At 39.6% G+C, this 13,638-nt stretch overlaps 1 protein-coding gene across 1 annotated transcript in view; it reads left to right on the top strand.

Annotated features, from left to right (window-relative positions):
• KL (klotho) overlaps positions 1-13,638 on the top strand; it is a 47,428-nt gene that overhangs the window by 23,600 nt on the left and 10,190 nt on the right. The window contains exons 2-3 of the mRNA XM_417105.8: positions 8,155-8,665; positions 12,942-13,210. Coding sequence (XP_417105.3) covers positions 8,155-8,665; positions 12,942-13,210 — 780 coding nt within the window. The remainder of the gene's footprint in view (positions 1-8,154; positions 8,666-12,941; positions 13,211-13,638) is intronic.

The raw sequence follows: 13,638 nt of genomic DNA, 5'->3' as shown, positions 1-13,638 counted from the left end.
CATATTTTATATTTATATTCCATAAATACCGTAGGTCACTTTTATCTGAGTTTTATATGTTTAACTTTTGTGCTCACTGGTGTTTCTAGCATTCTTTCTCTTCAACCAGCGTATGACTGTTTCTTTTTGGGTAATAATATATTCGGTTGCCACAAACTTTAGCATTTTTCCTGGTAAAGATTCTTCCAAACTTTCACACTTTTTCTAATGCATATATTTCCAATGATTACCAACTCTTGCAAAATGGTATTATTATCTTGGTTTTCACTGTTGACAGCAACATAGAATCATAGACTAGTTTGAGCTGGAAGGGACCCTTAAAGGTGCAACTCCCCTGCAATGAACAGGGACACCTACAGCTCCATCAAAGCCCCATCCAACCTGACCTTGAGTGTCTCCAGGGATGGGGCATCCATCACCTCCCTGGTCAACCTGTGCCAGTGCCTCACCATCCTGACTGTAAAAAACTTCTTCCTTATATCCAACCTAAATCTCTCCTCTTTTAGTTCAAAACCATTTCCCCTTATCCTATCACAACACATTCCGCTAAAGAGTCTGTCCCCTTCTTTCTTACAGTCCCCCTTTAGATACTGACAGGTCGCTCTCAGATCTCCCCAGAGCCTTCTCTTCTCCAGGCTGAACAGCCCCAGCTCTCTCAGCCTGTCCTCATAGAGGAGGTGTTTAATCCCTTGGATGTGCAGTTCTGTGTAGTTGCTTTTGTGGATTACATCTAAATTCTCCACATCTTTCCCCTCACAACTTTTTTTAGTTGGTATTTTTGTGTGTGCTTGAGCATGTCAGCAAGGTTGGAAACTGACCTGCACCCAAGAAGTTTGCACTCTGGTAGATGACTTTGCAGGCCGCTCTCACTTCTGAGGCTTTTATATGTCTATGTAGCTTCAGTGCTTCCAAACTAGTTTTGATAGCAGTGATTATTTCTCGGTCTTCCACTAAATACTGCCTGAGTATTGTGTCCCAGATTCCAATCAGAGTCAAGTCTTTTATCAGGGACTAATTTAGTCTCCCTTCAGTACTGCAAGATTGTCTTTCAGCTTTAAATCACTCAGACTGCTCTGTACTTTTATCTTCTTTTTGTACTCTGCTTAAGAGTCTCTCATATCTTTAATATGCACATGGGTCACAACATTCCTTGAACTATTTTTGTGCAGTTCCGTAATTAATCTTTTCTGTCAGAGGTAACAGAACATGATTAAACGCATCAAGTGTCTCAGAAGCATTTGTTGTCAGAAATAAAGCTATTTTTATCTTGTCTCCCATTGCTTCTCGAAGTCAGATGCTACCTAATTCTTTTCCAGATGACCTTTATATTTTCAGAGAATCTCACGAGACCCATAGCTACTTTCCCAGCCCGCTCCTCTTCTGATGCTTTGGTTTGCTCAGACAGAATGTGGGCTTCAGCGGGTGGTGCCAACCCACCCGTGGGGTGAGTGGATGGAAACGCACACTTCTCATCTCACTCTCGTCTGGCAATTAAGAATGGCTTGGGTGAACTGTGGCCTAGAGTCTTCCACCTTTGCCATTTGCCTGAATTGTTCAGATGCAGGTGATGACAAAAATGAGGTGAGATGAATGTTCCCCCAGAGGTGTATGGTTGTGTTTGCTCAGCCTCTGATGGCAATGGTGGGATTTGCAGGGCAGGTGTGCATCATCCAGCTAATGTTCCCCAGGCTTTGTGAGGCAGGATGAGGTTCAGAGAGCTCTGTGCCTTTAGACAAATATTTAATGACATTTTTGGTGCTTTTTCTTAGAGATGAGTGTCAGACCAAGCAGAGGCGTTGATCTGGAGTTAACACTGCTCTAGAAGTTAAGGTACCTGGTTTAATTTTTCTTCTTCTACAAATGCCATAATACCTCTGTTTGCTCTTCTTAAAATAGGAATAGTATTGCTTCCTGCCTTCTGTATGGCATAAATTCATTCATGTTTGTGAGGTATGAATGTGTTACCGTGACCCGCATAGCCAAACAAAACCCCATTACTAAATTGCACTAAGAAAGGAAGTACAACAAAATAATGTATTTCAGGTGTATTATCAACTCTGAAAGCTAACATTGTAGCAAGCTGCACATTACATATTTATACACTTAAAAATGTTCACTTAGCATCCTATGTATCATTTATAGGTCTAACTCTGGTCCTGCAGTGTTGAAATTGGTCAAAAATACCATATTAGTTGAATCAATGATTTGTGACTAATAGACTTTATCAGGAAACTAGAAAAACAGATATTTCTGAAAAAAAATATAGAGGAAAAAAATGAAGCAATTACATGGCTAGCATATTATCTACAACAATGTGAAGGTTCTATCACATTGGCTTTAGAATATAGGAAAACTCTCAAGCAGTTTCTAAGTTTCTGTATCTGATACTCAGTGTTAAGAATATTATCTTCTTGTGAAAGATAATGTTTGTCAAAATACTGTCTGGATAAAACCTACTTCACTTTGGATCTGAGAGTGAAACATTACATGAAATGTGACATTCTTTTTCTTGCATCTTTTGATTAAAATATGTGTTTTTGATGAAATGGAGAAAAAAAAGTGATTGCATCTTTCCTCTTCTTGGTACAAAGTGTATTCTGACTAATAATGCACAGGAGTTTGCCATACCATTCCAATAATTATACTCATTTCAGAAGGGCTTTTGATATAGGACCGAGTAATGACATTTTTGTTGGAGATACATCAGTCTGCCTTCTAGTAATCAAAAATCCTTTGCACATCTTTTCCAATTAACTCTTCTCTTTGTATTACGAAATGAGTTTTAGTAACACTTCCCTATTCAGCTTCATTAACATGCAAATAGAGAGTTAAACCAGATAGTTCATCTGAGCATGGAGAGCAGGTAATTTGTGCAGTTTATTTGTGAAATGAATGGTATTATTGTTGGTTGAGAAGACACACAACTGGAAATTGAGGCAACTTGTTCTAGAGGAATGAACACAAATTACTGAATCATGATGTTCCCAATTATAATTCTTGATTTGCTGTTGTGAAAGCTATGCATCATGATAGACATAAGCACTGAGAACGTGTAGAATATTACACGTCAGTGCCAGACCCAGGAAGATCTTGAGCAGGAATTTAGAGTAGTCAGGCAAACAAGTGTCTGTATGTTACTGAACTGACGTTACCTAATGATTCTTGGACTGCGTAGCTCTGCACTGCAGTAGAGTAGGATATGACAACGACATATTATTATGAAGTCTGTTTGCCTACGTTGAATTATTTCTGCTACTACTGCAGGAATTTGGACTTTGTAGTCTGGCCCATGCTATGGCATTGCAAGGGGCTTTTAAGCCTTGGAAATGTGTTTGATACTTCATGTAGGCTGAACTTGGTTATTATTGGGCTGATAAATACCAGAGTTTCACAGGTTGACTATAGGTTGAGCATAATTTGAATAGGTATTTGTGTGGGAAAATTATGGGAAAAAAAATATATTGACTTGAAAACAGGTCTATGCCAGAGCCTGAAATATGAATTAAGTTCAATGATGTGGATGGGCTTTGACAAGGACAAGCTACATCTTGAGAATTTTTTCCATTATCATGGTGATAGAAAACTTTTATTTTAGTGCTGTAGGAATTTCAAGGGTAAAGTAAGTGTTTAAAAGCTTAGCTGAGATTATGTTCCTAAAGAACGTACTGTAGCAAGCACAGAGTCCCCATAGTAACTGGCAGCTTTCCCAGTACCAGCTTAACTCAAGTCTAAGAATGTAGGGAAGTATCCCCCAAAAAAGGTGTCAGTCAAGTGTTTGGTATCTAGCAATATGTGCTACTGTCTGAAAGCAAGTAATAATGATAAGACTACCCAAATTCAGCAACCTCAAAACTAGGACACAAGCTGTAGCAGTTAGTTCTGCTCAAAACACATGGGTGACTGCACAGCTCTTGTAACTAGCCTTTTTTGGTAAAGTTTTCCAGTCAAGCTGAGTGATCTGTCGGCACCATACACCTGCTTGAGCTAACAAGGAAAAAACTAAGAGTCATCAGCAGCTTACAAAGAGTCAACATGTTATGTGTCATGAAAAGTATTGAAGTGTGGTTTGCCACAATCTTAATCCTAGTCAACTGTGAACTAAAATGTGTTCTAGGGAAGTCAATGAGATGAATAAGTAAGATTTTAGATAAATATAAAATAACCAATAGTAGACTGGCTTATGCTTTTCTGTGCTGTCCCTTTTGACATCCTGGTCACCAAATTGGAGAAAAATGGATTTGATGGATGGACCCTTGCTAGATAAGGCTGGATGGTTACACTTAGAGAGTTGTGATCAATGGCTCAGTGTCCAAGTGGAGACCAGTGACAAGTGGCATTCCTCAGGGATCAGTGCTGGGACCGGTGCTATTTAACATCTTTGTAGGCAACATGGACAGTGAGATCAAGTGCATCGTCACCAAGTTTGCAGATGACACCAAGCTGAGTGGTGCAGTTGACATGCTAGAGGGAAGGGAGGACATCCAGAAGGATCTGGACAGGCCTATATCAGGGGGGTTAGAACTAAATGATCTTAAAGGTCTTTTCCAACCCAAACCATCCTATGATTCTTTGATTCTATGATTCGAGCCACCCTCAGATATCCTGTCTAGCCTCCAGTTGCTGCTCCAGAAGAGCATGATGTCCATTTGGGTCCTGAATCATACCTGGTTTGATCTCAAAAGGTCCTGGGCACCTACACTGCATTCTACTCCTAATCTCTAAAACTTCCGGGTCTTAGGCAGTAATCCTGCTGAGTGCCATGATATGGACTTTGTACTTTATCACTGAATCACTCTCTAGATTTCATTAAGTAGATCGACTTGAGTGGGATCTCGTTAGCTCAGTATAGGTAGTGCCATGTGAGTTTTTCCAAGTTATTTAGGGCTTTTACATGGAACAGACATCATTTTGGAGTGGAAAATAGATGTCAGGTAGCTAAGTGGAGCCAGAGTCTACAGCAGTAGCCTCTGTAGTAGGGCATCTAGCTTACATGTGGATGGCAGAATTCGAAGTGTCTTCAGTTCAAACTGAGTCACACCCTAGCAGTGGGATTGTATTTGCATGAAGATAGGTATGCTTGTGCAAATTATCATTCAACGCATTCTATAGTATGCCAGGCATCTCTGTAGGGCTGGCAGTTTTACCTTAGAATTTGTACAGGACTCAGAACTTTCTGAAACTGCATCTAGAGGCTGGAATACTCTAAAGTATCTAAAGCTGTGCTAGACGTCTGATTTTAGAAAAAGTAATCCTGTTCCAGATATCCAGAGTCTCTGTTCCGTCATGGCTCCTTCCAGCTTTATTTCTGTGCGTGTTTGAACTACTCCATTAAACTATGTCTACCAAGCCTGGGAATTGTAATGCCCTATTTTCTATGTTTAGCTGGTTTATTATGGATAGTATACAGTTATGTGTAGTATAATTCCACTTCACGCACACTTCAGGCAGCAAACATTTAAATGGACTTCCTCTTACCTGCTTTCAGCTGTCTGTAGATCATAAGTCTTGTCTAAACTAAATGATAGGCTTTGTCTGCCAGCAGTGGAAAGAGATGCACTCCCAAAGAATGACTCATGCTGCTTATTTTTAACACCAGCCTCCTCATTTTCTATAGAGACAGACTGGATGACCATCTTGGAAGTTAAAATTGAATAAGACAATCCCACATTTTTGTACTTAATATTTTTTTCATTGTTATAAGATAGTGAACTTTATGGAAAAGGCTGACCTGTGGGATTCTCTCCTTCCTTGCTTCATTGTACTATCAATAATGTATCTCCAGACATCCCGTGACCTTGCAAGTGGTGACATATTTCTTCCCAATGATATTTTCAAAATCATATTTACGATGTTGGTTGGTCATGGTGCCTAATGCCTTTTGTTCTGTTGTCAGCACAGTGGTGCTTCAGTGTAAAGTTAAGTAAGTGCCAGTCAGCTTCATTCTTGTCATGAGACTTTGAAGTGGTTGCTATATTCAGTTTCTCACTAGCATCAGAATTAATTGTAATATAGACAAGTGGCAGGACTGCATTGTGTTAATTGCTGGTATACTATACCTGAGACCACGTATGTCAAAGTTTGCAACTGACAGCTTGATTCAGGTGTTTATACATAGGTATATCCTACAGTGATTTAGAGTTTTCTAAGTTCTTTGGGTTTTGGTGACCATAATAAAAGGACATGGCATCAGTTTCCTCTGCTGGTGGCATCAGACATAGATGTTTCACATACCCCATGATGACTCAAAAACAGTAGATTTCTGTATGGGAGCAACTGAACTGAGCCGTAATTACTGATCTTTCAGTTGCCCTTCACTTCCAATTAAAATTCTGCAAGAACAGTATAATGATAGAAGCCATTGTTTTTCCTTGGTAATTACACAGATCACACAGAATCACAGAATGGCCTGGGTTGGAAGGGACCTCAAGGATCATGAATCTCTAACTCCCCTGCCAGGCAGGGCCACCAACCTCCCCATTTACTAGACCAGGTTGCCCAGGGCCCCATCCAACCTGGCCTTGAACACCTCCAGGGAGGTGGCATCACCTCCAGGGACGGGGCATCGATTGACAGTATCTATGTAAAAAATGATTAATAATCTTAATTGTTTAATGCTTTTCATAAGGCTTGCAACTGGAAACCATTGCATTTGAAAGCTTGAATGGTAAGAGTGTATGAAAAGGATTCTGTAAACAAAAGTTAGGATATTAATGATAGAATTTGCTAACACACTACCTGCATGAATTGGAAGACTGGTTTTCTATATGGCTTTTATTCTAGGGAGGACTGAAAAAATGCCTGTGACATTTTGATTAATAGTCTGTCATGTATTCAGCACACCTGTATGGCAAGAATGAAAATTCGTGTCATCACAACATTATATGAACAAATACTAACTGATAAGTCTCAGAACGCACATGTAAACTGGGGATAGTTATCAGGTAGAGTTTGTTCTAATGAAAAGGTCTTGTGTCTTTTGCCTTTCAAGCAATTACCTAGAAAGAAGCATTACAATTTCTACTAATGTGAAGATGACGAAAATATATGATGTTGATTCATAGATCTGTCAAAATTTGATAATGTAGGTGCAGAGAAAAATGTATTTTAGGTGGTGAAGTGCTCTTGAGATATCATAGTATTTTAGATGAGGATATGCTTGCAGTGTAATGCTATGGCCACATAAGCAGAAACAATATATTAAATTATCTCTGGTTTCACTGCTGGCAAGACTATCATTAGTGTATTAAGTCTAATCCTGCTTCTGCAGTTTGAGATGGATGATGACAAATTGGAAGAGATTCAGAGAACAGTGAGAGTGGTTGGAGGGCTTGAAACTACGCCTGAAGATAATGAAAGGCTCCAGGAACTTAATCTATTTAGCTTTCAAAGGGAACATCGAGAGTCTGTTTCAACTAACTCTGTAAGATCATGGGGAAGAAATTTGGTAGGAAACATCCCATAGTAGCAGATAAAGTTATACCGAGTGAAATGGTTGAAATTTGATGCTTGAGATAAATAGCAAATTTTAATGAATAAGTTAAATTGAATTATTGGAACAATTCTTCAGCTGCAGAGATATTTTTTTTTTTTTTTTCCCCATAGACTTTTCTAAAACCAGGTTGGTAGTTTTTCCTATACTGTGTGTTCCAGTTCAAATAGAAACAAGCTTGTGGGTTTTCTTTGTCTTGAATTGTTTGAGAGATCTCAGTAGATTGTACAAATAGGCCTGACTTCTTCATACATCTGTGAATCTGCAAGTAAAGTGATATTTATCTAAAGAAGACATCTTCTGAAACATGTTTAGTTAAATGCACTTTCGTTTTTGGAAGCACTGGAAACATGTCCAAACTCAATACTAAAAGCTAACAAAGATGTCTAGCTGAACACTGAAGATGTGTTCAGTGTCTGGAGTTGTATCTGTCTCATAGGAAACAGCAATGCATTTTTCCCAGAGCAACAAAGGGATTTGCCTTTTGTTATTATACTGATGAGAAGTTAAATTAGGAGTTGTAAACCGCTGATGAATCGATAAGATCAAACCCTCAAATGCAACGTTTATGTGGTCATTACATGACACCGGACTGTATTTGGGACAAATTACAATACTTAAAATGGAACTTGGGGTGCGTTCATGACAGTCTTTCTTCTCCACAGGCACACGCTAAAGTCTGGCATCTGTACAACGATCATTTTCGTCCAACTCAAAAAGGAAAAGTGTCCATTGCCCTTAGCTCACACTGGATAAAACCTCAACATATGACTGAAAAAAATATAAAAGAATGTCAAAAATCCCTCGATTTTGTGCTTGGCTGGTTTGCTAAGCCCATATTTATTAATGGCGACTATCCAGAGAGCATGAGGAGTAACCTCTCATCTCTGCTGCCTGAATTCAGCGAAGAAGACAAGAAGTACATCAAGGGAACAGCTGACTTTTTTGCTCTTTCTTTTGGAGCTACCTTGAGTTTTCAGCTCTTGGACTCTCACATGAAATTCCAGCAGTTGGAATCAATAAGCTTGAGGCAGCTCCTTTACTGGATAAGCACTGAATACAACAACCCCCCAGTATTCATTGTGGAAAACAGCTGGTTTGTCTCTGGTAGCACCAAGAGAGATGATGCCAAATATATTTACTATCTCAAGAAGTTCATTATGGAAACCTTGAAAGGTAGGATTGAGGTTGTATTAATATGTGCTTGTCAAAATAATTATGCAAAATAACAGCTTAAAGAGATTTGTTAAAAAAAAAAAAAAAAGGGCTGAAATCTAATTTAGTCTTTAACATTCATGTTGGCATTTGTGAAATGAGACTGCAGATCTCTTTCCTGAGTTTATTCTTTTCATCTCTGGAAGACCCATCATATCTGCAGATAGCATTTACTGAGCTCGATGCTGCTGTCTTTGAAGTCAGTAGGAAAATTTCAGCTCTCTTTGGTGGGAGGAAGTGCAAACTGTGTGAATTGTACTCTCAGTGGACTTAGGGAAATTTATTATGTTATTGTTATTTATTAATAATCACCTTCCATATCTTTGGTATATACATATTCAAAATTTGAGAATATGTACGTGGAAAGGAAAATGCAATCCAATAGGAGTTCCTGTGTAAAAAATGTACAGGTAAAATAATATGTTTCATTCTGCATCTCAGTTTTGCACTTGCACAAATGTTACATTAATGCAGTTCTCAATATCAATCACAATTATTTGAAGTGAATTTACATCAGTTTAAGGAGAACTGCATGTTATGTAATCTACGTTATTTGTTAACTTATCTTTTTTTTCACAGTAAGAGAAATACACTACCTTGTTACTATCTGTTTTCCCATTTCTTTGTGCCAAAACAAATTCTTTCAGTCCTCATTAATGAGTTGCTGGGGTTCCAATTTCCACTTTCATCATCTTTAATTTGTTAATTTAGAAATGAATAATTGACTTTCAGGTCTACAGTTTACTTTTCTGGTTTTAAAAACAGAATTCTTATAGGTGTTTCTTCAGACAAGAGAGCCATTGTGTTATGTTGCCATTTTCATACATGTGACAGGCAGAAACAACTTTAGTTGTACTCTCAGCATCACAGAGATGTAGAGTAATATGCTATTTCAGAAACCTATTTCTTACAAATAAATTAAAAGATGAATAAATACATGAGTCAGTGCATCTGAAATGGCAGTAAAGGAAAGTGAAACAGTAACTGCCGTGTGCACAGTATTACTAGTTTGTATGAAGTCAGATGAAGTACTGAACTGAAAAGGCTCGAGGGTAGTGACACACTGGAATAGGTTGCCAAAGGAGGTTGTGGATGCCCCATCCCTGGAGGCATTCAAGGCCAGGCTGGATGTGGCTCTGGGCAGCCTGGTCTGGTGGTTGGTGACCCTGCACATAGCAGGGGGGTTGAAACTCGATGATCATTGTGGTCCTTTTCAACCCAGGCCATTCTATGATTGTATGATTCTTATGGCTGATACCCATATTTCTGCTCCATTTATAAAGTCCTGGATATACATACATGGACCTACCTTTTAATAATAGCTGGAAACAATCTCAATTTATAGAGTTTCTTTCCTGTTATTGTAAATAGTAATAACAGCAACAGCGACTGTGGTGGTGTTGTCATTATATTAACTTGTGAATTCCAACACGTCTGAACTTTAAACAGGAAAAAAAAAAAAAAAAAAAAGCAAAGGCAGATGACTGGATCTGCAGAAAGGACAGAAGGGACTTTGGCATCATTACAATGGAAATTATTGCACTCAACTCTTCTGCCCATTAGAATCTGAATTATTCAATGTGAATATCAAAGTTCCCTGTGCAGCACCTATAGAATTAAGTTAAGATCCACAGAACACATCATGTTGGCAGTGAGCAGTCTTAATTGTACAACGTGAAAGACCAAAGACAAAGGCACATGTTGTCTCTGTCAGAGACTTAGGGCATGTCTGTCCTGTGTGATAAAGCACTATCACAGACAGATTCATGAACTAGTCCCCACCAGATTCACTCCAGCAGTGACATGGCAGTAAAATGGAATTGCTGTTTACAGCACTGAAAAGCAAGGATATATAATTTAAATCCAAGGCCACATGGATGTGATTTTGCTCCTTCCTAGATCTTGCCAGTATCTCTGCCTATTAAATACTAATTAAAGTTTCTAATTGGTTGTAGGTGTCTTCATGGTATCTTCATGGGTGTCTTCATGGTATCCTCATGAGTGGCTATCTTACTCCAGGATCATATTCTGCTGTCTTTGTGATACAACAAATAAATTGATTGTTTCTTGTGAAGCTGAGCATGTAGAACAGAAGGGCATGATGGTTCTTCTGTGCTATGTTGACTAGCCAAGAGGATAGGTCATCACCTGAGGAGTTAGGAGATCTAAACACAGGGAGTAGCAAGAAGAACAGGAATGGCCAGGCCTCTGTCAGGTCAGGTCTGTACTATTCTCAGGTATATTGAGAGGCAAAACATAGATCCCTGGACAAATTCCATGTGGAAATGGACTGTGGGTTTCAGCCACCCGTCCAGGGTGGGACAGCCGCTGAGCATAGAGCTTTTACAGATCTTTATGTGGTGCTGACTGTTGTGGTTCCTTAGGCTGTTTCTAGATTACTGAGCTGAACAGCACAGGAGCTGAAGTGCTGGTAGGATACAGTCAGTGTTGTTTAATCATTAACCCAGTTCTGGCCCAGCTCTGTGCAGCAGCACACGTCTAGGCATGCTGTGGGGACTGCTCAGCTCAGGCATTACTTCCCACAGGTCTTATGGACAAGGGCACTCAGTTTCAGACACCCGGAGTGCTTCACTTTCAGTGGGTCTAGTTTGCACGCTGACATATACTAAAAAAAGGGCAAGGAGACAAAGCAAAAATAAAAAGGAAAAAAGACAGTGATTTTTATTGTATTTTTTTTCAGTAATATGCAATTCTCCAGGGAAACTACATTCGAGACTTCTAAACTTGCAGTCTTTTCAAGTCGCTTCTTTCACAGGCGACACTTTAAAGCTATTACATTTTGAAAGAAGGATTTGAGGAGAACTTTTGAGGTGTTCAGGAAGCGCAGGAGTGCTGTGTGATGACTTACATAAGGGGTGACGTGCTGTTCAAAGAGAAATCCTGTCTAACAAAGTGGACCTGTGCCGGCTTTTACTCTGCTGGTACGGCAGATGTCATCGTGTGTATGAGCAGAGGTTAGGAAAATACCAGCATATGCCAAACATAAGAGAATGATGCCTTTAGGAGGAGACGTGTTCCACTTCCTTAGACATTTTCTCATGACCTACGATAGAGACTGAGCCAAATCTGTAGTTTATATAACCACAGCTAATTCAATTGATTTGAACTGGGTTACAATCAAGAATCCATGTGGTCCTTCATAACTTACTTTAATGAGGTACATTAACAAAACCAGGAAATGAGGATCTTGATACTCTAGCTCCCTGAAACACGCTCCAAAGTGTTGTTAAGTTGGAAAATATTATGTGCAGTCAGTACTCAGTTTGGGCTTACAGAAGATGTTGAGTAATAAAGACAGACTCCTATGACTACTGAGCCAAACTCAAGTTCAAAAGAACATTTAACAATGCACTTAAATGCATTGCTGAATTAGGTGGGTCTAATTACATAATTAAAATAAGCACTCTCCTGTGCGCTTTCCTGAAGTTGAGCCTTGCCCAGGAACGTTCTGCTGAATCTTAGTGTTTAATTCAACTAAATGTGAGTATTGCTTGAAATCTCAAAGCTGTAACACTGGCAATACTAACAGTTGACAGTAGGCTCTGATTTTAACCTAAAAAGTGTGTGGAGATTCACAAAAGCCAAACAGATGACCTGGAATATATATTTTTAGGAATCTTTGAATATTTAAGCTGGAAAACTCTATGCCATAAAAGACATAAAGGGATAGAATTAACAAAGTCAGTCTTCACCCAAAAGTGTTGTCCAGGTTTTCTTCATCTATATTAGTAGCGGAGAGGAATGAGCAAAATGAGTCTGTCTGGATTTGGGGACCAGGTGGTGCTACGCTGGTGACACTTTGGCTCTGAGTGAGCTGCAGCACATGCTTAGCAGAGCGCAGTGCCCTCTGGCTCAGAGGCTGCACACTGTTCAGGCACAGCATGCCCTGCTCCAAGGCCAAGCATTGGCACACCTTGTCAGCAGCACTGCTTGAACTGCTGCTGCACCAATTCTTTTTCTAAATCTGGTTTCTTTAAAGCCAAGCCAGGTAGTTCTGCTGCCTTGCACAGCGTGTCCATGCCCTGGGAGCCTGTCCCAGAGCATCCTGAGTGCTGAAGCTGAAGTGTCTCTCTTAAATGGGCTTTAAAGCAGACCCTGAGATACTTATCTGACCTATTGTTCTTACATGTAAATACTGCATACTTTGCTGATACAGCGTAATCTGCTCAGGAAAAAAAGAGCACTGCAATGAGTTTGGGTTTTGTTCTTTCCTCAGCCATCCGGTACGATGGAGTCAATGTGTTCGGATACACAGTCTGGTCCCTTCTGGATGGCTTTGAATGGCACAGGGGATACAGCATTCGGCGCGGATTGTTTTATGTCGACTTCCAAAGCCATGACAAAAAGCTGATACCAAAATCTTCTGTCTTGTTCTATCAAAAGCTGATAGAAAAAAATGGCTTCCCTCCTTTGCCTGAAAACCAGCCCATAGCAGGGGTCTTTCCCTGTGGCTTTGCCTGGGGGATTGTTGACAACTACATTCAGGTAAGTCTGATGGTGCAGCCAATAGGTTCTCCAGCCAAACCACTGGACAAGATTATGTTGGTAAATTTGCCAAATGAGGACTTTGCTGGCATATATTACCACAGCACTGCAAGGAAATGGGTATAAGACTTTTATGGCAAATGCTGTGCCTTTCATCCTTTGCTAGACTTTCTATGTGTGACCAAGGAGAGCCAGTCTGGCATACAGTCTAGAAAAGAACAACCTAGAAAGACATATAGAAGGGAAAGGGTCTGATGCACCTCCCTGAGTATGTTGAGTGATGCGTTACTGAAGTCAGTTCTAATTCTGTTTAATGGAAGTTGCTTAGATGTGCTAAAGCATATTTCTAAAGGTCCTAATTTATGAGACTGAGAGTGTCACTGCTTTTTCAAGTCAATGGCAATGTATTTGCCTGCTGTGGTCATGTA

The sequence above is a fragment of the Gallus gallus genome, chromosome 1 (genome assembly GCF_016699485.2).
Source record: "Gallus gallus isolate bGalGal1 chromosome 1, bGalGal1.mat.broiler.GRCg7b, whole genome shotgun sequence".
In the NCBI taxonomy this organism is placed as follows: domain Eukaryota; kingdom Metazoa; phylum Chordata; class Aves; order Galliformes; family Phasianidae; genus Gallus; species Gallus gallus.
This window is presented reverse-complemented; position numbering and strand designations above follow the sequence as displayed.